The sequence below is a fragment of the Haliotis rufescens genome, unplaced genomic scaffold (assembly GCF_023055435.1).
Source record: "Haliotis rufescens isolate VD_foot unplaced genomic scaffold, xgHalRufe1.0.p SCAF_53, whole genome shotgun sequence".
In the NCBI taxonomy this organism is placed as follows: Eukaryota; Metazoa; Mollusca; class Gastropoda; order Lepetellida; family Haliotidae; genus Haliotis; species Haliotis rufescens.
In genome coordinates, this window is record NW_025964257.1 from 2,104,522 (window position 1) to 2,130,900 (window position 26,379).

The following is a 26,379-nucleotide window of genomic DNA, read 5'->3' on the forward strand; positions in this document are numbered from 1 at the left end:
CTTACTTCATCACACCAACTTTTAAATGCCACTGAAAGAAGCCCTGAACTAGTTTAAAGCGACTGGTATACATGTAAACACGACCTTGTATATTACTTCCTGTTGAGCTATCCGGTTACACACGACGACTGTAGCAACGATTTATGTCTGACAACTTGAAGTCTCAGCAGGTATGTACTCTCCTATATGTCCAGGCTTACCACATGTCACATGTGTGAACGCTTCTTCTGCATGACATAATGTATAGTAACATCTCGATATCCTCGCGTACTTAAACGCGGCCTACATCTGTACATAATAACGTGCATATCTGTACTACTCCCAACCCACACCCTAATACATACTCAAAGCGTAACATTATTTACCCTCAATAGATCAGTGTGAAATCGATTTTCATTATTAACTTCCTGGGGTGTATACAACCCAGGCTGCCCATGAGGCACTAGAAGGTCAAAAGTCAAATTACCATCTCAGCCTACTGGGTACCCACTCATTGTTGGGTGAACAGAGGCATGTTACGAACAAAGTCACATGCTACATGTGTTTCTGTGTTCTGAACGCAGCATCCAACTACCCTCTGCGAGTTGCTGGCCACGTGCCAACACCATATGTGTCGTCAATGTATGAGTTATGTGTACGTGGAGGGCTCATAAAAACACATATCTTGACAGGTAATATATAGTAAGTAACTGATACGATTCGAGTTTTGTGATCTTACAGCTATGCAAAGTTTGGGCCTTAGGCCCTTACACGGCAGTCACATGTATTTGTTTAAACAAGTGAATTTAGGTGGGGTAAAATAAGTTTTAACATCTTGCTCAGGGTAACATGGCTATTGCACTGATACCGACGTGCATACACGTGTGTAAATATGTAAATGTGTGTGTGAGTGTGTCTATCTCTCGTCCGGACAGACGCTTTATCCACAAGACCACTGAGGCGGTCTGCTTACACAAGTATGCAAATATGTAATACTATGTATATAAAGTGAACGCAGGACAAAAGGTGTACTTTGGATTCAGATGTACATTTTTACCTGGTTTTTATATTTATATGTTGTACATAACCAAATCTGGCCTCAATGAAAAATATTGTACATAGATTTTTTTCAAGGCTAGAGAACCCAAGTTGTATCATTTGGCGCAGGAAAATAGACGGTATTTTGAAGATATTCATCCTTGATCCTAACAGTTGATATTACAAAATTGATACTAGTATACATATTATCTGGTTAATTGTCTTTCAGTCAGGTTGACAGCGGCGTGTGTGTGTGGGCGTAGGTTTGTATACGTGCGTGTGAACGTATGTGTGGGTCCGGATGAATGCTGGATATATCATGCCACAGTTTAACATGGATACCCAACTGGAGACCCAGTTTACTGACTCCAAGCCGACCAGTTCTTATTTTATTCGTTCAATGTCGAACGCGATGAAGGGTAACAACAAGCACCATCTTTGAAAATGTTTTGATCGACTAGACCAGGGAGGCGGTACTCTCGTACACGTATCTCATGGACACTCAAACCCGCAAGGGGCGGTCGGGTAGCCTTGTGGTTAAAGCGTTTGCTCGTCACGCCGAAGAACCGGGTTCGATTCCCGACATTGGTACAATGTGTAAAGCCCATTTCTGGTGTCCCCTGCCGTGATATTGCAGGAATATTACTAAAAGCGGTGTTAAACTAAACTCACTCACTCACTCTTTTAAACCAGCATCAAATGCATGACAGACGATGAGCCTTCATTCCAGGTTTCACCGAGGTGGCAGATAACAAGCATGATGAATATAGCTGCTGTTTCTATAATATGTGCGATTGCAGGTATGTTTTTCGTATAAGGCACATGTGCCAATACTGTAATATTAATTTACTATTCTCTCTTCTGTTTTGTGTTGATTGGTGATGTAACAGTAATTACCTTGCATACTAGAGATAAATAGAATACCTCCTAGTTTAATCATCAGAACTAGTCAAACAAAACGTGACTGTTTAGTACGGTGATACTTCTAAATATCCAAATATCTTCTTCCTGCAGGTGTTGTGTCAGGTGCACCCAGTGCAAGTCCAGTGTTGTCTGCAGTGTCTGACACAGCCAGGTTCAGCTGGGAGATTCCACAGGGAGGTCTAGGGACAGGGAGTAGTTTCTACACTGTCAGTCCTGCTGGTACTACTGTGTTCATAGTGTATAGTGATGGGACGTTCAACCCACTCCCCGACTACAGAGACAGACTGGTGTACCAGGGGAACAGAGCAGCCAGGAATGTCACCTTCACCCTCAGCAACATCCAGACATCTGACGCAGGGACATACACGTGTGGGGATGGAGCACCTGATACTGTGATACAGAACTGTGGACAGAAGCTTGTTGTTCTTGGTGAGGTGCTATTTAATCAGTTTTGTATAGGGTGACCATAGTTTAGCCCTCTATATATTCAATATTCATATTCAGATGAAAAATATGTATTCATGTCTCAACAATGAGTAAAGCCATACCAGTCTAACAATGTAAATTAAATATAATCGCCCGTGTATTTGAATACACACCTTGTAGTCCTTATTTGGTCGATTCGTTAAGCTAGCACTTTGATATATATTATTTATCAATCTAATCGATTATCAAATCAATAACATCTTTAAACATTAAGTTTCCTTCCTTTTGGATTTCTATATTTGTAAAGAGGTACGTAAACGACACCAGTAACACATGCTTGTTTTGATTAGTGGGCAACAATATCTTAAATTCGATTGACAGTCAGATAGCATTCAGGGATACAGAACATGTATGTGCGTGTGTGCGTGTGTGCGTGTGTGCGTGTGTGCGTGTTTCTCTGTCTATCTGTGTGTCTGTATAATACATACCGTGATTCTACGTCAAACTACCTTGTCTACATAATTTCATGGATTGCACTTCATTGTTCAACACATTACAACAAAGTGAAAACACGTTTACCCTAAACACTGGCGCACAAACGATCCTCTTTTAAATAAACATACATCCATCAGAGCTGTTTGAAAACTTAAACAAACTTTCATCACGTGACTTCCGTCAGGGTATCTCCTGAACCAGGCATGCGTTCAATAGGCCGAGGCGCTTTCTGAGCGCTGACTGAGCGCTCTCCGCGGGTGCACGGGTGTTATCGAATGATCTGGCAACTGCCGCCGGCAGAGGGCGCGGTTTTCAAAATGGCGTTGCAGACTGATTTTAGCAATATTGTTGAACATTGTGTATGTGAAGTATTATTGTTTAGAATAAAGATACTATAAACTTTCCATTAGTTAGACGGTCACCGATCAGAAAAAAACTATTTTATGGCATTATCGTGATATACGTCGACCCAACTCATGTAATCCTACAGTTCGCTGTACGAGTCACTAATTTGTGATAGATGGGCTCGTCGGGAATCAGATATCAGCTCGCTATATCCGTTAGTTCGCTGTAGAGAGTTCGTTATGTACGTAAATTTTACATGATAATATATAGGAGATAAATCGTGGATTTTGTTGCATCCGTTTGTTCGCTCTATCCGTGTTCGTTATATTCGTGTCGTACTGTATTGACAAACCTACTGTGGTAAATAAAATAAAGTCGAATTGGAATAGGTAAATAAAGACCTCCGGTTCTGCATTGAAGTTATCGAAGATGTGGATTTAAGAACCAAAATAGAATATTATTTCTTAAAACTGCATTCCAGGCATTTTATTTACCAGTTATTTGGGTAAAACATAATGGTTTGATGTTTATATTCATATATTTAATTTCAGTATATTCTGGACAGTAAATGAAGGGGAATAAATTAAATACATCGGGTAAGACATGTCACTATATTGCCAAAACGGCAAGAACAAAGTCTCATAAATCACAAAAAATAATTAATTACCTATAGGGTTAGAAAAAAATCGAGTTACTATATATCGTATGTGCACTGGTGCAATATCGTTCACGCGCACTAGTATATTTTATTACTTGCGCGTGAAGAGATCACCCGTTTAATAAACATACAGCTGTATTACACATTGTGTAATACCAAAACGCGTGCTTATGTACTCTCGGAACACGTTTCACGAACAAATATTGAAAGCTCTCAACATCCCTTGGCTTATTCAACGACATTGCTTGTGGAGTTGAGTTGAGAGGACGTCACACTGCATTGTTTCGCTGATGGATCTTGCAACAAAATTCAACAAATTACGTCATCTGGTATTGTGACGTTATTGTAAACTTTGAGGTGCAAGGCCCGTTCCACAAGGCGATCGTATTGTAGCGCAACGACAGTCGTTAGTCTGTTAAAGTATGTGAGTTGCGATAGTCTTAGCCCTACGATAATTTTGTGAATTCTAAAGGTGAACCGTTGTATGGTATTAAATACGTTTCAACTTTTGACGTGTTTAAAGTATTATTCTGCTAAACTCAATTGGACTATGCCGTGGATCGTGTAGGTGTCAGCCTATTCATACTCAACAGTATAATTCTAAAAACGTTATAAATGGCAACTAATAAATAAAATACTAAACTCGCTTCCGTGTAAAACCAATTTTATTAAACTCGTGAATAGTTGTGGTATCTGAATCGCTTTCGCTCGTCAGATACAACTATTCACTCGTTTAATAATATTGGTATTACACGGGAGCCCGTTTAGTATTCTATATGTATGTCATCCGGGCGGCATTGTTATCGTCTTTCAAGTTTTATTCTGACACTAGAAATGACGTCATAGCTGAAGACGGTTTACGTCATTTGACAATTGTGGTTTTCTAAGACGGCGGTTGTGATCAGTGCATTTCTCTAAAGGAAAGCTCAGATGGATTAGGAAGTAATAGGTAACAAAGAAGTTATTACACTCGCATGTTTGTCATACTGATTTTACGAAACTCGTCTAAGAATAAATGTATTACCCTCGCTCTCGTTCGGGAAAAACAATATTTCCTGGGGTGTTTTTTTTTAGTCAACACTTGGGGATTCCTGGTTATGTTTATTGACCAAAAGTAACCTATGCATGCATATTGTATGATTCAACTAAATGGATCGGTGACTTGGTGGGTTGTGTTTTATTGTACCCCGACGGCCATTCGTCACCACTTGCCCCTTTCAGTAACCTCACTGCTTGTCCCCGAATAACACAAGTTGGTCACGAATGTCCCGAAGGCATGGGACGTTGTCCAAATCAACCACTGGTAAAGGTGTCAGGGACAAAATCGATTATTTACAGGCCGCCCTGATATTGTTAGTATGTTCATTTCCGAGTTATTCCGATTGTTGGAAATACGAAGGTTTGCGAATGTCAGGCCGGAAGTAGGATGGTCGGGAAAAGATGGCGACCCGCATGTGTTGTGAGTCCCGGTGTATCGTCAGGCGTAATAAAGCTTCTACAAATAAAGACAACTGAACTGTGTCTTTATCATTGGTCCAACGAGGTTGGAAACTTGGTGTCAGAAGTGGGATCACGCAATCTATTGAAGCGGAGGTAGGCCAGATTGTTTCAAACTCGAATCAACTACGAACACATGCAATGGCGGGACTTCCAAAGCGACCTGAGCTCAAGCTTTCGGGGAATGTGGCTGAAAACTTCAAGAACTTTGAAGTTAGGTTCAATGACTATTGTATTCAGGCAGATTACAGAAATCTAGATAAAAACCCAAATACTGAACAAATAGAATACTACAAGAAGCCAAAATTGGAAATATCGTCGCTGAGGTCGGCGATGCCAGATGAAGCACTACAGGTCGTGAGATACACTATAGAACCTCAAATAGTAGAAGAAGATATGAATAAACCATGGGTATGGATGGAAAAGTTACGGATCTTCTACACAGGGACAGTCGGTAGTTCACTGATGACAGATAGATTCAGATTTTGGAATACTAATCAGCTACCACACGAAACAGTACAAGAATGGGAGGTCAAGGTCAGACAATCAGGTAGCTTGTGTGCCTATGCAGCAGTAGGAGATGAAATGTGTCGTGACAAATTTGTATTTGGTCTGCATGACAGCAACATTAGAACTGAACTTTTAAAGACACACTTGAAATCAGACAATAGTAAAAAGTTATTGTCAGATGTTGTCAGTGAAGCAAAAGCCCTTGAATCTGCACATAAGGCAAATAAACTTATTGGTGAATCATCCAAGAATATTGAGGAACAGGTACACTGGACTCGTCACAAAGAAATGAAGCTGAAGAGAGAGCCAGGTACATGCCATTGGTGTGGAGATCGACGAGGCCCTCATTCATGGAAGGTGTGCCCAGCAAAAGGAAAAGACTGTGTGAGATGTGGGTTAAATGACCATTTTGCCAGGGTATGTTTGCAACATCCTGTCAACCCCACTTCTTATCCAAGACGGGGGCAACAACAAAGTAGAGGGAACCAGGGTCGTGGTAGGAGAAATACAGGGTACGTAAGGGACACAAACCAGCGTGAAAACCAGGACAAGGAAAGTCGAGGTACAAGCAAAAGTCACCAGTCAACTCATCAATTAGATGCACAATGCCACTACACTGATGACTATGAACAGGGGGATGAGTACCAGATATACTCACTAGAAACTCAGCAGGCATATAATGTAACCACAAACAAAATGGGCAAGAAATACTTTGTCTACCTCTCAACATCAACATCAGGAAACAAGTTTACACCAGTAAAGTACCAGATAGATTCTGCAGCCACGTGTAATACCATTTCCGGTCAGACTGTTAGAGATATGTTTCCAGAGGCAACTATTCAGAGATCCCCGTTCATATTGCATCCTTATGGTGATGCAAAGCCCCTTCACCCGTTGGGACAGGTCAGTTTAATATGTGAACGAAAGAACAAGTTTGAACTTTTGACATTTCAAGTACTTCCCCATGATCAGTTAAAAGGAAAGCCAGCTTTACTTTCTGGCCAAGACAGTGAAAATCTTGGACTGATAAAGATTGAAGCTGATGAGGTATTTACTTTGACTTCTAAAGTACATGATGTTACAGATGGTGGAGACTTACCAGGGTTTCAGGCACGCAGACCAGACTGCGGTTCATCAAATCTTCAAGAATCAAATGAATCCATGTGCATGGAGGAAAAGAAACAAATGGAAATTACAGATCCCAGTAGTCTATGTGCATGCAATCATCTTGAGACTATACACACCAAGGTGCCTGGACAATGCACTAGGCCACCTCCAGCACCATCAGAGCCTATTGTAGTACCAAGGAAAAGGATGTTACCTCCACCTGGTCAACTCACTAAGCACAACGTGCTGAAGGAATACCCAGAAAACTTTGAAGGGGTGGGGTCCATGGGACCTCCAGTTCATTTCAAGGTGAAAACTGATGTTGTTCCCATACAGATGCCAATACACAGAGTTCCTGTAGCGAAAAGGGAAAAGGAAAAGATTGCAATTGATAAATATGTAGAAGCTGGTATACTAGCAAAGGTTGATGAGCCAACCCCATGGTGCTCAAATGTTCTAATTAGAGAAACTCCAAAAAAGTTCAGGGTATGCATAGATCCCAGTCAAACTGTGAACAAAGCCATCCTTCGACCAATATGTCAAATGCCGACACTCAATGAACAGCTTCACAAATTATGCAACGCCAAGTGTTTTTCACTGGTAGATGTCCGTGATGGTTTTCTTCATATTCCTTTGGATGAAGAATCATCTTTCATGACTACAATGCACACTTCTTATGGCAGGTATAGATGGCTACGCCTGCCATTTGGAATTACAAGTGCACCTGAGGAGTTCCAAATAAGACTATCTGCTGCACTAGAAGGTCTAGATGGAACCATATCAATGACTGATGACATACTCATATACGGTGAAGGAAACACATATGAGGAGGCGGAACAGGATCATGATCGACGCTTTATAGCGTTAATGGAAAGATGCTTGACGAAAAATATCAAGTGCCAACCTTCTAAACTGAATTTCAAAATGAAGGAACTGAAATTTGTCGGCAACATAATTACTGACAAAGGAATGAAAGTGGACCCAGACAAGGTTGCTGCGATCACAGAAATGCCTCCCCCACGCAACAAGGCTGGGCTCCTGAGATTCATAGGGATGGTCAACTACTTATCACCCTTCTGTGAAAATCTGAGTGCAACAATTCGCCCTCTCACAATGCTCACACAGGGAGGTGTACCATTCTCTTGGGCGTCAACACAAGAAACTGCATTCAATCAGGCCAAACAACTTATATCAACAGCACCTGTGCTAAGTTATTATGACCTGCAAAAGAATGTGGTATTGCAAGTGGATGCTAGTGAGGAAGGTCTTGGGGGTGCCTTACTTCAGCCTGATGCTAATGGAAAACTTCATCCAGCGGCATTCACATCCTGCAGCATGAATGCGACAGAACAGAGATATTCCCAAATTGAGAAGGAGTGTCTTGCGATATGCAATGCATTTGCCAAGTTTGACCAGTGGCTGTACGGAAAGGCAGACATTGAAGTACATACTGATCATCAGCCACTGGAAACAATCATGAAGAAGCCACTGAACAAGGCCCCTGCAAGGCTACAAAGAATGTTGTTAAAACTACAACGCTATCACTTCACTGTCAAGTACAGAAAAGGGACATCACTTCATCTTGCAGACACACTGTCACGAGCAGCACTACCAACTCCAATCAATGCCAAGGTGACAGGGTATGAAGTATTCCGTCTGGAACTAGAACATGAATATGATGAGCACAATCCACATCTCCATGAAGAAACTGAGGCCAGACTCCGAGAGGAAACTGCGAAAGATCCATTGATGTCTCAGTTGTACACACTGATAGGTCATGGATGGCCAGATGACAGAAACCTACTGGATCCAGCTTTGGCCTCCTACTGGGGCTATAGAGATGAACTTAGCATCAGCAATGGGATCATATACAAAGGTTCACTTGTGATGATCCCACAGAGCATGTACAGAGAGATGCTGGAAAAGATACACTTGAATCACTTTGGAGCTGAATCAAACATACGAATGGCTCGAGAGGTCCTCTTTTGGCCTGGGATGAGGAACTCTATTCATGATATGTGCAGTGCGTGTGGAACATGTGCACAGTATGGAAATGAAGCACCCAAAGAACCCATGAAGTCTTTACCAATACCCACCATGTCCTGGCAAATTATAAGTCAAGATTTATTTGCCTTTGAGAAAAAGACTTACCTTGTCACAGTTTGTCACTTCTCTGACTGGATTGAGGTTGACGAATTGGAAGACACTCTCTCCGCTACAGTGATAGCCAAAACAAAGGCTCATTTTTCTCGCTATGGGATTCCGAGTGTGTGTCATACAGACAATGGACCTCAGTTCATCAGCAAAGAATATGAAGACTTTGCTCAGCAGTATCACTTCAAGCACACAACGTCTTCACCATATCATCCACAAGGAAACGGAAAGGCTGAGTCAGCTGTCAAAGTGGCAAAAGCTATGATGAAGAAATCTGATGACAAAGAACTTGCATTCTTGAACTACAGAAATACTCCTCAAAAGGGACATACCTATTCACCTGCACAACGCATGATGAATCGTCGCACAAGGACTTTGCTGCCGACAACAAATCAACTTCTGCAGCCCCAGGTAGTGGATCCTGAAATAGTTTATAGAGAGATCAGGGGCAAAAGAATCTCTAGCAAGGCTCAGTACGATAGATCGTCTGGTACAGAGCATGAACCAATAGAAACTGGCAGTTATGTGTATGCTAAACCTCCACCAAACCAGAGAGGAAAACCTTGGGCATATGGGCAAGTCATCCACAAGGACAATACAAGGTCTTACACAATAAAAACCCAGGGTAGCACACTGAGAAGAAACCGTGTGCAAATCAAGCCAGCAGCTGCGCCACCACCATTGAACAACTACATCTCATCACAGAGGGAGCATAATCAACTGATCTTGAAGAATGCCGAATTCCAAACAGCTGTACCAAGTTCACCCATGAAACCTGTGACAGATCGAAGTGTAACAGCCCAAGCCAGCCCTAACATTACACAGAATGTAGAACAATCAAAGACTACACAGCCAGGTTTTCAACCTACAGAAAGTGTTACAGATATTACCAAGATATCTGAAGAGACCTGCTCAGTAAAACGTCCACTCAGGGAAAAAAGATTGCCTTTAAGATACAATGACTATATAATGCTTGAGTGATTTGATGTAATTATTGTCAACATGGACATGCATGAATTACGGTCATGAACTTTGAGGCAAGACTATAAGATGCGGTTGCATATACAGACAGTGCCTGTGTGAACTAAGCAGATACATTTAACTGATCATTGCAGATGTTGAGAACTTTTAACGGTTACAATCGTTTAATATCATTTGAGTTAAAGGAGACATATTCTCTTTCTTTCTTTTTTTTTCTTCTTTTTTTTTGTTTCTTCCGAAGGAGGGGAGATGTTAGTATGTTCATTTCCGAGTTATTCCGATTGTTGGAAATACGAAGGTTTGCGAATGTCAGGCCGGAAGTAGGATGGTCGGGAAAAGATGGCGACCCGCATGTGTTGTGAGTCCCGGTGTATCGTCAGGCGTAATAAAGCTTCTACAAATAAAGACAACTGAACTTTGTCTTTATCATTGGTCCAACGAGGTTGGAAACTATATTGCTGGAATATTGTAACTGAAGTAAAAAACAACAATTCGCAATGTTTTCGACTTATGTAAGAGAAGACAGACACCTATGAAAATATCTCAATTTACGTTTCCAGTTTCGACAATGAAGGTTTATATCGCATCATAATACATGTCAAATGTTTACAAAAAGAAATCATATGAGTGTTATTGGGACATAACTGCAACTTCATACCAAATTTTATTATACATGTATCTTGTTCACAAACAGACGCATGAAAAGGAATTTTTCTGTACTGAAATTAACATGGGTTGCAAGGGAAAATACTCCGTGCTGCGAGGGGTTTCAAAATGCAGCTAAAACAATTGGAATGGCCTGGTTTTAACAAGTGAAAAGTCTTCCAATAAATGTATTTACTTATGTGGTGGTATCAAACTTCACCACTGAGTCCGTGTATGTCTAACAAGTTGTTCCATGTCGAAAATGTTATGTTCACAGGCCCCGCATTTGTCCAAGTCCGCCATCTTTGTCCCTCGGCGTGCCTCCTCCTCAGTATGCGCGGAGGCGCTAGAAAGCGCTCTCAGCGTGCGTTCCGTTCATTAGGAATTATTCGGAGGTGCTCGCAAGCACTCGCTGGCGCCTCGGCGCCAAACGGCTTATTGAATGCACCTCTGCAAGTAACGACTTTGTTAATATACCCAATAATACCTGCGTTCTTTCTCTCTAATTATATCAGATCAGGTAACAAACGATTGTAATGTAGGTTAATGCCGCCTGCAAGGCAACAAGGTATTGCTGCCAAAAGGACATTTACGGCTTTGTAGTGTTTGAATTGAAGACAAACGTTGCAGTAAAACTTAAATTGGTTTAAGGCGCATCTTTCACCAGTAAAATGTTTACACATCTTCAAAGGAAAAAGACAATCGATCTCGAACACAAGCTTGCCCAATGATGGAGGAAACTAATATTAGTGAGTTATCAGTATTATAGTCGGGGAATGTTCCCTAAATCTTTACAAATTTTGTTTAATTCACGAGGACATATGAGTGAGACAAGCAAAAAATAGTTATCAGTGTGAATCTTTGATTCCAACCCACGGTTATTTTGTCACGCCACGCCTAAATGACGCAACTCTGACTGAGCGTTGCCCCACCTTTGACGACTGGGCCTTCCATGCCCTCTTGTATTTAGTAATTTAGGGGCGTTGTATAATCTATTGATACAAAATAGAATTGAGCATTAGATCTCTATGCCGTCTTTTGATAAAACATTGCTCCTAATCAAACACACGCTGACGTTGTTGACATTGATTTTTGTTTGCTAAAATATACATTTTCAACCTTCAATGCAAATGCAGTACACGTTTTAAATAAAATCAGATAATTTGTATGATTGTATATCCTTCTGGAACTAAAGAGCACACGTGTTTTCAGTTGCACCAAGTGACGCGAATTGCATCGCTATAGATGACTGTGCCATTTATAACTTGTATTTTTCTACAGGCGTGGTAAGAACTTTTTTGATTAAGAGGGATACATTTTTATTTTTGGCAATTCGGGTTTAAAAAAATGTATTTTTTGTTCAAAATATTTGACCAAATGAGTATGTCATAGGGTTGGTACACGGAAGTAGCCTCTGTGTGTGCGATTAATTGCACTTATAGATTTTTTACATGTTTCTAAGTGTACAAAACATAACCTTTTTACGAATGCCTATCTTTCAAGAGTGCATGATAAGAGATCATAAGATTGATAACATTTTGAGATTATGAAGATGGTTCTATGGCCTAAAGCTTGTGTTTATGTCAACAAAATAGCATGGCTCGTGGCAGACCCGGATCCAACTGGGTACAATATGAGAAACCCATTTGTATCAACCCCATCGTGTAATAAGTGGAGTATTGCTGAAATGACATTAACCAAATTCACACTCACACACACAGTCACCCTCTAGTTCATTCACTCACTCTAGAACTATATATATATATATGCTTGAACAATTATGTATTAACTCTTTAAAAAGGTGTGCCGACAACACCTGGCCGTCCTGTGTCAACAACTCCTGTCTACAACCAGCAAGTGACCTTGACCTGCAGCTCCACCTCTACCACTGTCCCAGCTGACCATGGCCTGACCTTGACCTACACCTGGCAGCGTAACAACACTGACATCACAGTTACCTCCCCCGGTTCCCCCTACATCTTCACAGTGAGTTCACGGGACAGTCACAGCTACAGATGTAGAGCGAGAGAGAGTCAGGGTCTGGAGTCAGAGTGGAGCCAGGGCTACAACATGGAGCCACAGTGTGAGTACAGCCTTCACATTACGGATTCACTTAAAGCTCAATCACGGTTTGCCAAACTGAACAGCTGTCAAACATAGAATAATGAAACACAAAGAGCAACATAAGCAACTACTTTTTTCGACGAAACTGAAAGGGAGTGTCAGTTGCATTTAGCTAGTTAAACATAATATATGGATGTTCGCTGATAATCTAATGCCGGTAGACGCATTACGAATTTCCAGAAACAGACAAGGATCCTCACAAAACACCATCCTCTGAACACTTTATGAATTGTTGAAATACCTAGTTGAATATGATGAATTGTTTCACTAGCCATGTTCTATGGCAGGGCTCCCCAATAACTAAATATATGCTCATATATAATATAACATCTCACTTTTGTGAAATCTTATAGCCAACTCATGGGCTCCCCTCACCAACACAACCTAGATGTTTCCCTTGAATGTTTCTTACCTTAGGTTAGGCTATTATAAACATATGTTTTAGTCAAATGGGTATCTCATACCTCTAGTCCCACGTTAAAAGGAAGCCGGAAGCTTGAATGTAAACAATAAACTTGTTTCCGTCCGGTTGCGCACGCACCTCCCTATGACATGTCACAAATCTCTCAGCGCGCCTCTGAGCTGGTCGCTCGAGAAGGACTTTCGCGATAGACTGCTAGTTTGTATTCTACTAGTACTGATCGTGTGTCTACAGTTGTTGTTCTAATACAGTAATAATAATATGTCTTCCCTGTAGACTCCTGGAATGTAATCCTTGGTAATCCATTGTTTGTGTTCAACACGTGTTTCACTGTTTGACTTCATTATACACGGGGCAACATGTCGGGCTTTTCTGCCTCGTGTCAAAGTATACTGTCAAAAGTAGATCCTCACAAGTATTGTCCTTCCTGCATAATTAAGGACGGATTTTCAACGTGTTCGTGGGATAAACGTTGTAAAGTATGTGATCACTTTAATAAACTTTAATTGGTATCTTTGTGCGTTGGCGAAGCGGGCTACTGACCAGCGCTACAAGCAAAGTAGGTCATCGGGTGGATCCCTGGACTCTGCAGCCTCTACATCTGGCCCTGGGGGTGGTGCGTCGGCCACACCCAAGAAATCAGTTGATAACGACCCGCCCCAGTCAACTTATGTTTTCGACAAGACACGTGACCGTTCGCCTGCTGATGATACTACCCGCACAACTGATCTTCGTCAATCGGTTCATCGAGAGCGTCACTCAGCCACCCCCGTTACAACAGGACCGGCTTGTGACGAGGACCATGAGGGGCCTACGTTCCCCAGTCGGTCCGTCTCTCGTCCTACAAACGACGATAGGGACGTCGTGCAGGTCGACAGTGAACACAGATCCCACTCTACAAGTCGTTCCCGCCCCGGGACGACAGGTCGAGTGCCTCGTCGAGAGACAGTAAACGACACGAGGACGTTCGTCGCTTTCGAGGTCGTCGGGAGTTCGATTCGGACGATAACTACGATGGGGATCGTAGTACTTCTACAGTTAGGGATCGTAGCCCTCGTCCCCACGGGGACGTGCGACGCTCTCGAAGGAAGTTTTTGGGAAATCAGCGTTATAGAGATAATGATCGATCGTCACCCTCGTCTCACTTTCATATCGACCCGGCTTTGATAGGCCAGATCACGGCGGAGGTACTCGCCTTGACGGCGTCGACCGAGAAGGGTTCGACTACGTCGGAGGTCCATGGACAATAGTCCTGTACACCGGTTCCTTCATCTACACCTACACAAACGATGTCGACGATGGATTGTGATGACAGCGTCGTAGAGATAATGACCGATCGACACGCTCGTCTAACTTTCATATCAACACGACGGCGGTACTTGCCTCGACGGCGTCGACCAAGAAGGATTCGACTACGTCGGAGGTCCATGGACCATCGACCAGTACACCAGTACCTTCATCTACATCTACACAATCGACGTCGACGATGGATTGTGACGACAGCCTGGACTGCCCTGAGTTATCAAAAGATGATGACACACCGACGTGTGCTGGCTTTAAGGTTGGAGATACGCCGCAGACTCTCCAGTCTTCTCCTCCCGTTGTCTTCAGAGCCATGGCTCACGATATGGACCAGAACTTGCCTCTGCTCTGCCGGGGCAGAGTTTCAGCAAACCACCTTTTCGATTGCGTTACCCGATCTATGGCATGCTGTTTTCGTCACCCATGAGTAGGGACTTGGATTGGGGGCTACTCTTAAAAAAACCACCGCCCTCCAAGATTATTGTAGTAGAAAGACATTGGGGATCCATGGACACTGCTGTTCATCACCAGCTACAACCGCTTGCTATGCTGTCGACAGCGAGCCAGCGGGGGAGGTAGTGAGGTCCCTTACCCCGCTATCACCGTCGTCGGAGTCTACTACCTTTAGACGAGCTACCGGTAGGGGGAAGACTTCATCACACGGATCATGAAGACGGTCGTAGAATGGCTCCATTGGCAGGCGATCAGGGTCGCCTTCTACCTAGATGAGCCGTCTCCTTTGGGCGACAGGCTCACTAAAATACCGGAATTGCAGAAAATGCTACGTGCCTTCATGGTTGAAGATGACTCACATTAATTCCGACTGCCGGCCTGGGGCCTCGATATCGCTCTGCGCTACCTGTCTAGTTCGACTTACGAGCCTCTCGATCAGGTCATGTTCGACATTGTCTCAGAAAAGCCCAGTTCGTGCGCTTTGTATTTACCTGCAGCGATCTGAACAGTGACGACAACATTTTCGACGGCTGTTCATGCTGCTCTCAACCAATGCAAAGAAAGAGATTACACGTAATACTCTCTCCTTTTGGTTGAGAGCGGTCATTCTCAGAGCTTACGAGGCGCAAGGACTCGCACCTCCCACCTCCTCTCATCTGCATGAAGTTCGAGCCATAGCTTCAACATGAGCACACAGTTTGGTCCACTCGTAGTGGCACAACCGATCTCCCAGAAAAGACAGTGAATTTGTGCTTTATTCACTTTGGACTTTTTGCTCGACACTTCGTGCCAGATAACAGGTTACAATAAAAACTGTTGGTGAATGTACACATTCTTATGTTTTTTGTTGCATGCAGTACTTCGGCTGTTTTGTTATGGTTATTCGGTGTATCCATCGTGTTCCCATACTTTATAGTACTGCTCGTATTTTTTAGTTACCTTGTATACTGCGAGTTGCTCTGTAACTAAATTATGCGCCGACCACACTTCGATCGCAATTCAACTGACGTGTGCAGTTGTCTTGTCGCATCGTTAATTAGTTGAGTGTCGAGGAGCATTAACCATGCTATTTTTCGTTACCTTGTATACTGCGAGTCGCTCTGTAACTAAACTATACGTCGACCACTTCGATCGCATTTAAACTGACGCGTGCAGTTGTCCTGTCGCATCGATAATTAGTTGTGTGTCGATGAGCATTAACCATGCTGTGCGTTCGTGATAAACAATTTGTCTCGTCCGTGCATCTGGTCAAATGTTCTATTGTCACTACAGGGGTGAGGAACTTGGTACATTGGACGTGAAAGAGGTCACTTCCTGATTACTTTCCCGACCTTCCTTCCAGTGTTCCGTCAAATTCTACCCATTTGCACGACTGAAAACAGACTAAAACATGGGTTTTTCAGATTAAAAACGATTTTTTATTGGTCTGTTTTCAGTCGTACGTTCCCACCCAGCCATCCCCACTGGGAAGTAATCGAGTCCAGTCCTGCTTGATGGCTTATTCTTCGAGATTTGTGACATGTCATAGGGAGGTGCGTGCGCAACCGGACGGAAACAAGTTTATTGTTTACATTCCAGCTTCTGGCTTCCTTTTAACGTGCGACTAGAGGTGTGAGATACCCATTTGTACGACTGAAAACAGACAAATAAAACATCGTTTTTAATCTGAAAAACCCATTTATATCGTTACAAATACTTTTTCAATGTTATGTAATACATATTTATATATTTTACCCGTTAAAGATATTATTGTTTAATAAACAAATATCTTTATTGCACATTGTGTTATAACACCATGCCCGTACTGTTTGTGGCCATCAGCTGATCCTTGGAATGGAGGCGTCACAGCACATTGCAACTGTACACAATGTTTACTCTGCTTCCAGACAATAACCTACTCCAGAAAGAAACTCTGAACATTCACGAAACAAGGCATACAATGTATTCATCTAAAATTCGCTGTATTATTGGAATTTGTCGGTGGGTTTTGCAGTCGCAAGTGATCTACGGCATCACAACATTCATCATACTTTCGCCCTTGAACTTCATTTTGCAAATAAGAGAAAATGGACAGCAACTAGAAATGTCAACCGATGCAATCCCCTGACTTTAGTGAGCCATTACTGGTGATGTCAAACAATAATTGTTAATTAATCTTATTATATTACTTATTAGACTGCTTCCGTGGTCTAGTGGATCCAGCGCCCGCGGAGAGTGGAAGAGTGTGTTCAATTCCAGCCCACGTCATACCAACATACGTTAAAAGATAGTGCTTCTTGTTACCCTGCCTGGCGCTCGGCATAAAGGGGCTCAAATAAGGACTGGTCGGCTCAGAGTCAGTATGCTGTGTCTGAGTTGGGTATTCATGTTAAACAGTAGCATGGTATCCCCATTTCAAATTACTTCTTAACTAATAAACTAAAGTGATTGAATAATGCGTCGATCGTGTCTCCGGCTCTCCTCGCATACACATAACCGAGTTTGATACTATGAGGCTACATTTTCTCGTGAAATGCCACTGTCTCTCACTTGGTGATGTTAGTATTTGTGCTATTATTAACGTTATTGCACAATCTGCATCTTATGAGTTCTTACAATCGATCCCGGAGAAAGCTTCGCACTATATATTTCAAGGTTTCACTTTTGAGAGAAGAGCACTTAATTGAATCGTCAGCTACGAACGTTGTATATGTATTCACACGCCACCCTAAAACCAGGGACGTTTTCTTTTCAACTTAGAATTTACAAAGTTTAAGTTATAAATATGTAACTAAACTCTTCACTGTTAGATACCATGTTCCAACTCGATGCCGCGCGTTGGCTTCGTTTTGCAATACACTCGTCATGAAAATGGCACCTGTCCGGAACTTGTTAATATTCTGTATATATATATATTCCTATTAAGTGATATATGTTCAAGTGATAATTAATCTGCCCTATGGCCTGGGACTACTTACCTACACCTTCCTCAAAAACACAAAACAAACCCAAGGGATTTCCTATGTCACTTCTACTTTCCGGGGGCGGTCGGGTAGCCTAGTGGTTAAAGCGTTCGCTCGTCACGCCAAAGACCCGGGTTCGAATCCCGACATGGGTACAATGTGTGAAGCCCATTTATTGTGTCCCCCGCCGTGATATTGCTGGAATATTGCTAAAAGCGGCGTAAAACCATATTCACTCACTCACTCACTCTACTTTCCGAATTTCGGTTGTTCTCCAAATATAGATTCACAGACTCCGGGGGAGCTTGACCATTTGCTAGCATCCCCTGTGTTTCAAATTTTAATTAGCTTATTTGTAATTACATACACCAGCAGACCGTAGTCAAGTTTCCCAATGCTGCTTCTTTTTGTCTCACAGCCTGTCGTCGTCAACAGACAAGAAACGTAAAACCATCAACAAATAATGTATAAAGTATGCATATAACATGCTGAACAATTATATTTTGATCGCCTCACCAAGCCGTAAAACATTTAAGCAATCGCTCGTTCATGTGCATACTGCTATTACATACAAGTAGCTTTGTCATATAGTTTTCAAAGTGCTTTTCTGTATATCATCAACTAATCATTGTTTTCCATGTGTGTTATTGGAGGTATAACTATATCTTGTATTACGGTATCTGTGTCACGGTGCCATGTATTTCAGACGGGCCATACCAGATCTCCCTGACCCCCTCCACCTCCTCCTACACTGTGACAGAACACCAGGCTCTTCCATCCATCACATGCTCCGCCCTCTGTAGACCCGGATGTAGCTACAGGTGGTTACACAATGGAACAGCCTTCAGCAATGGAGCCATGCTCCAGGGACAAGCTGACAGATCTAAGACAGGCTCCTACATATGTCAGCCTTCTAATACACACGGGAGTGGTGACAGTGTTACAGTCAGTGTTGATGTTCAGTGTAAGTATATAGTCTACACTGGTGACAGTGTTACAGTCAGTGTTGATGTTCAGTGTAAGTATAAAGTCTACACTGGTGACAGTGTTACAGTCAGTGTTGATGTATAGTGTAAGTATATAGTCTACACTGGTGACAGTGTTACAGTCAGTGTTAATGTTCAGTGTAAGTATATAGTGTACACTGGTGAGAGTGTTACAGTCAGTGTTAAAGTTCAGTGTAAGTATAAAGTCTACACTGGTGACAGTGTTACAGTCAGTGTTGATGTATAGTGTAAGTATATAGTCTACACTGGTGACAGTGTTATAGTCAGTGTTTATGTTCAGTGTAAGTATGTAGTCCACACTGGTGACAGTGTTACAGTCAGTGTTGATGTTCAGTGTAAGTATATAGTCTACACTGGTGACAGTGTTACAGACAGTGTTGATGTTCAGTGTAAGTATATAGTCTACACTGGTGAGAGTGTTACAGTCAGTGTTGATGTTCAGTGTAAGTATATAGTCTACACTGCTGACAGTGTTACAGTCAGTGTTGATGTTCAGTGTAAGTATATAGTCTACACATGTGACAGTGTTACAGTCAGTGTTGATGTTCAGTGTAAGTATATATTCTACACTGCTGACAGTGTTACGGTCAGTGTAAGTATACAGCCTAGTGGACAGTGGATTTACTGTGTAAGTATCATTGATAGAATACTGGACATGTGTGTGTACAGCTACCAACACCCTCAGTCCTTGTGTGGGGACAGCTTTACCCCGCTCTGACTCTGTGGAGGTGACAGTGGATGTACAGTGTAAGTATCATTGTTAGAATACTGGACGTATGTGTGTACAGCTACCAACACCCTCAGTCCTTGTGTGGGGACATCTGTAGTGAGATCTGACTCTGTGGAGGTGACAGTGGATGTACAGTGTAAGTATCATTGTTAGAATACTGGACGTATGTGTGTACAGCTACCAACACCCTCAGTCCTTGTGTGGGGACATCTGTAGTGAGATCTGACTCTGTGGAGGTGACAGTGGATGTACAGTGTAAGTATCATTGTTAGAATACTGGACGTATGTGTGTACAGCTACCAACACCCTCAGTCCTTGTGTGGGGACATCTGTAGTGAGATCTGACTCTGTGGAGGTGACAGTGGATGTACAGTGTAAGTATCATTGTTAGAATACTGGACATATGTGTGTACAGCTACCAACACCCTCAGTCCTTGTGTGGGGACATCTGTAGTGAGATCTGACTCTGTGGAGGTGACAGTGGATGTACAGTGTAAGTATCATTGTTAGAATACTGGACGTATGTGTGTACAGCTACCAACACCCTCAGTCCTTGTGGGGGAACATCTGTAGTGAGATCTGACTCTGTGGAGGTGACAGTGGATGTACAGTGTAAGTATCATTGTTAGAATACTGGACATATGTGTGTACAGCTACCAACACCCTCAGTCCTTGTGGGGGAACATCTGTAGTGAGATCTGACTCTGTGGAGGTGACAGTGGATGTACAGTGTAAGTATCATTGTTAGAATACTGGACATATGTGTGTACAGCTACCAACACCCTCAGTCCTTGTGGGGGAACATCTGTAGTGAGATCTGACTCTGTGGAGGTTACAGTGGATTTACAGTGTAAGTATCATTGTTAGAATACTGGACATATGTGTGTACAGCTACCAACACCTTCAGTCCTTGTGTGGGGACAGCTTTACCACGCTCTGAGTCTAGGGAGATGACAGTGGATGTACAGTGTAAGTATCATTGTTAGAATACTTGACATGTGTGTGTACAGCTTACAACACCCTCAGTCCTTGGTGTTTTTGGGGGGGAGACATCTGTTGTGAGATCTGAGTCTGTGGAGGTGGCTGTGATGTTCTGTGTACGTAATCATAAAACTTGAACGACAGAGAATAACCAGTCTCGGATAATCTGCCGAAACAGATTCCATGGGGGCATACGAGGAAGCATTGTGATTGAAATTATATCAATGGGTCACTGAAATCTCTAAAAGTGAAATAATGGCCTGGTCTGCCCTGTAACACCCGCCACTCACACAATCACACTCTGGATATTACTACAAACAGCGTGCCACTACACGCAACACACAAGTCATCTGGCATCACAAAATTGCAACCATCAAGTAGTGTGTATCCTTTGTAGTATTTGAGGAATGTTTTATTTGAAGAAAAGTTAGTACTTGTTTCAAACCTTGCCATAATCAAAAGGGATTCGGAACAAAAGTTCATGATATTGTTTTATTGGTGCTGACGTTCTATATGTAAGTATTTCAAAGAGTTTTTAATGTTATTGGTGTATGGTGCTGCTGTGTAATGATAACATGGAACTAACTGACGTGCACAAGAAAACACATTTCTGAAACATGCTTTATTGTACATTTTTCTTACACAACTTTTACACTCCCATTATCTTCAATCCACACAGCTGAAGTACTCTTTATGATACAATTTCCAACTTTAATGTTAAACTTTGTCTAAACATATCTGCATAGTAGTTTTGTACAAACAATCTCTACTGTCAATGATGTTCGGCATTAAAACCTCAAACACATCCAGGTGAACGTCACTAAAAATGATATATTGTAAATGTATGTTCCTGCAGTGTTAACAATACTAATCAGAACATGAAATCACAAGAATACATATTCACGTAATTGCTACAGTGGTATATTTCAGCCAAAATCTCCTGTTACGTTATTCGACAATATATACGATGGGCAATTGTAAATATTTGTTGAAGCAAATTTTAAAAAAACACAGTTAGCTGTACCCCAGAAAGTAACTAAGTTCACATTACACATAAATTTCCAGATGTGCATCAGTTTTTAATTTCTATAAAATTGATGTAATTTCAGATCCAGCCACTGTAAGTATTTTTACCGCCAACTCTCGCAGTGGTTCAGTGACAGTTAATAAGTCTAATCCAGTGACCTTCAGATGCCAGATTGAAAGTAACCCAAGGTCAGTCATCAGGTTACTGAATGGAACTGAGGAATTGACAAGGGCAGATAACTCCCTGACAGCAGAATATAGACTGGAGTCAGCAGACTGTAGACAAAGAGGGAACTACTCCTGTACTGCCAGTAACAACATCGGGGCACCTGTCAACCAGAGAATGGAGTTGATGATCAAATGTTAGTATTTCATATTTGACACCAGATTATCTGTAAACAGGCAGAAGATGATTGTAAAAATATGAATGCGACCATCATCATACCATACCCTTTCTCGAAAAACGTCCGTTATTTTGTTATTAATTGGTAATTAGTAAAATCCTATTTATCTTTTGAAAGTATTGCCACAAATTATTGCCTATTTGCAATATTTTCAAATGATCATGGAACCTAATATTAAGTATTATGAGTATGAGTAAGTTCTACGAAAATATAATACTCTTTCAGTTGTGATTGGTTCACTAACTCAAGCATGCTAAGCCGCTTTCAATTATTAAATATCTGAAATTCAGTTAGAGATGTCTCAAGACAGTACAACTCAAAATGGAAGTATGCATGCATGTAGAGAATATCAGACAGGTAAAACGTTCTCCAATAAAAAGGAATTTTAGCCAAGTCAATTATAGAAGGCATATTAAAAAGAATGTAAGATATATGCAACGGGATTGTAGATATCTCGTATGTAGTAAATGCAATCTATCCTAACACATTTGAGCTATATGAAATTGAGATTCGGCCATTTTGTCAAATATTGCCAGCAGGATGTATTTTAAAATCCCCTAATGCCTTTAAAAGGTACTTTGAATCTGTGGTATCAAAGACAATATGATTGTGATCTGGATTTTAACTTATGGTTATTCTTTCCATGTGACTGTTGGTACAGATATAGCAAGAAGGTTTTAATAAGATGGTTTTGATCACAAAGTCTTGTTTATGTGTTGTAGCAATAGCAATACTATGTACGTAATTCAAGATGATGTGGTCATGCTAGTCTGATGGGATGAAATAATCATTCTCTCTGTTGATGGACTACTGAACTCTTTCCATATGAACTAACATCTGTTTCCTGATTGTGTCATGATTAGGATCGTCTCGTAGTGTTTCTTATTTAAGAGAGAGTTATCACGAGTTAAGAGAGAGAGAGATAGCCCCAATTGAAACAGGTCTTGCACATTTTCCCTCCTTGTCAAAGCCGAGAGCTTACCTATGGTTCTGACAAATCCATGTCATGAAAGTACATAAATAACAATAACAAATCACATTCCCTTAATCATAAAAGGTGTTTGTTGGTTTGTTGTTGAAAGGCCGCATTCAGCAATATTCCAGCTATAGGACGGCGGTTTGTAAATAATCGACTCTTGAACAGACAATCCAGTGATTGATGGTATGAGCATCGATCTACGCATTTAGGATACGGTGACATGCATCAACCAAGTCAGCGAGCCTGACGACCCGATCCCTTTAGTCGAATCTTACGACATAAGAAGTATATACCAAAAGCATAATCCATTGTATGATTCCGACTACATCATAATCATGTGTTTATTAATAACTGTCAAATAGTGATGATACCAGGTGTTCGCGAAAAGGTGAACGTATTCTGCCCCATGGTTGGCACCCGTCACAATCCCATGCAAAGGCAAGAAAACTGTGCACCTTCAAAAAACGCAACAAGACACGTGATCGTATGGTACAAGCAAAACAATAGTGAATTGCATCCAAAATCATTCTGGTCACTTGTGCCACAAATTTGAAAATGTCCTCCACGTGTCTACCATAAAACTATTTTTAAAACTTTACTGAGGCCCTAAAAGTTGTGACCCTGATCAAACAACTTTTGAACGAGAGTCGTGTGACATAAAGGGAAATGTGAACTCATCCGTCTTGTTATGCAGTCTATTGGAGATGTTTTGTCACTCAGAAGCTTGATGCTTACATCTAAATATGAAACAGATGAGTCGGTGTCACTGGTATTTTGTATTTCAAGTCCAGGTGGGTAAATCAGTGGAAATGAACTGGCTATTTGACCGTTATTGAACAATGTCAGATTAAAGATAAACCTGAAGTTTAAGTTAAACTACTTGGCCGGAGTTTTAACTTTCCAAAATAAGCAGAAAGTCCGATTCATATGCAAAAAGAAACAGATCACCAAGAAGGGGAGAACAATTCTTGCCCACGGAGATGCCTACATTTACTCCTTGTCGAAATGCCTTATTCCCATGTTTCACAAAGAAATAGAAAATAGATTAATAGGAAATATATCACAAATGTTAGATTATTAAACGTATCTACCTCGAAACTCAATTTTAGTAAACTTAATACACTCATATTCTCAGGTGGCAATATGTGCAACATCATATTGCAGGTTCTCCGTTTCGGAGATGACACAAACCTGGTAACCTGCAAACAGGTGCAATAGTCCCTGGAAATGTTATTTTCTGTAGCAACTAAATACAACCTTTTCCTTCTTTTAATAGGAACATAAATAGTTAATGTAAAATTCTTATGCTTGATGTTGGTCACCATGACATACATGTGTGCTTCTTTTTTCTCTGTGATGCATAACAGAACTCAGATATATCAGATCTTGGATGTTCTACATTTGTAAAAGACACAGATGGGTCTCATGCAGTTGGACTGTTGTGTGTTAAGGTTTTGAAAATTATGATTTAGCCAACTGAGCTCACGCACATTTATATCTACATTTACAATTCGTTTCATTTTGTCAGGTTCTCCCCGACTTGATGAGACAGTGCTCCACCAACTTAAGTACACCTCTAGACTGGGTGATAACGTGAATGTGTCTGTGTCAGTCCTGGCCTACCCCCTTCCTACATTCACCTGGAGTAGAACTACAAGCACCAGTCAGGACCTCACTGGTTCCTCCAGCCCTGTCTCCGACATCTCGGTCACTGCCAGACTACACCTTACTAACCTCCAACAGCAGGACTTCGGGGACTATCGGCTAACTGTGGACAATGGCGTAGGGAAGGGACTGTCTCATACAGTCAGCATAGTGTCTGAAGGTGAGTGCAAGATAATCTTCTCAGCTCAGGTATAAGCATATTTGGAAAATTTAATGCTATTAATTTACAAATTAAAGTAACATATTTCACTTGTAATCGTAATTGTACACCATTAGGAATAATAATGTTTTTAGATGTAATATTAGTAGTAAGTATGTATATTCTAGGATACCACCAGTCGTTGACAAATGTAAACATCTCCTCCGTGTGAGATCCTCTGTGTATTGTCTTATTTTTTAAATCGTTTCGTCCTCATTTTGTTTCTTTCTTTATAATTCAATGTTTTGTCGGTTGGTTGGACGGTTGATTGTTTGGATGGTTGCTTGGTTGGTTGACTGGCTGCTGTGCTGCTTTCTAACTTAATTGAGTAGTTCGTTGCATTGCTTGCTTGATTACATATTTGCTTGATTGTTATTTGTATGTATCCTATTTTTAGTCATCATATCACGATGTCGTGCTGATATTTTAATCTGATTGATGTAAATTAGATTGCTAGGTTCTGCTGAGACACCATCACTTTACCGCTCTCGGCAATGTGAAGCATCGTCATAATGTTTATCATGGCAACCTTGGACATGAAGAACACATGCAGACGTTCCTGGTTTAGCATGTCCAGTTTACTTCAAGAACATGAACAGACTACACTACATACAGGACATGGGCAGGGTGATGGTTGTGAAAATGATAGGTTTGACCCGAGGATATGATCACCCAATATGACTGCACAGAAACAGCAACTATGATACCACAAATACAGCCTATAGCAATGTTGGTCACATCGGCTGCTTGCGATACTTGTGACTATATATAAAGACAACCTAATTTTTCCGCTTCAGAAATTACTAGTTTATTATTTATATGTGTCCACTTGTAAAATAAAATAGGAACACTATGGACATGAATATGTGGTACTAAAACCAAGTTGTTTCATATTCCATTCAATATTTACGTTTTGTATAGTAACGTATGAGGGGTAAAATCCCCTTTTGTCCTCTGTCTGGCTAAATAAAGGCAACAAAACAGTGTCACTGAAGAATGACAAAATATGTAAGGTGGAAGTCTAGATATCAGATGAAAATGATCCCTCCATAATGAATTCATAAACATGTAGATCATCAAGATTTTGTTATATATATTTGTGATATATTTTCGTTACAAATACATTCATTCAAACGTAAACAATAGTAGTGCTTTTGGAAGATTAAATTGCATCATTACTTAAGAACATTGATATTCAGGTGGTTACTTGTTTCTAAACTTGTCTTTATATCCGTTCAGAAGTTCCCGAGTCCCGACAGTGGAGCTGCATGTACTGGAATAAGAGCACAAGCTGAAGCAGGCACCCAGACACTTGATTTTTACTCACAGTAGGGTTTCGTATGGAAATATAATACAGAAAAGACATTCATATCTGTATCTACCAAGC

At 41.3% G+C, this 26,379-nt stretch overlaps 2 protein-coding genes across 2 annotated transcripts in view; both read left to right on the top strand.

The window, feature by feature from the left end:
* On the top strand, window positions 1-26,320 carry LOC124125800 (neural cell adhesion molecule 1-like). The gene is made up of 8 exons (XM_048385062.1): window positions 1-170; window positions 1,748-1,817; window positions 2,032-2,370; window positions 12,561-12,842; window positions 18,708-18,965; window positions 21,829-22,107; window positions 24,657-24,953; window positions 26,232-26,320. The coding sequence occupies exons 1-8, from the start codon at window positions 144-146 to the stop codon at window positions 26,285-26,287; spliced, it is 1,608 nt and encodes a 535-aa protein (XP_048241019.1). The 5' UTR covers window positions 1-143; the 3' UTR covers window positions 26,288-26,320.
* The window catches only part of LOC124125798 (contactin-1-like), a 91,787-nt gene that overhangs the window by 44,396 nt on the left and 21,012 nt on the right, over window positions 1-26,379 (top strand). The window lies entirely within an intron of this gene.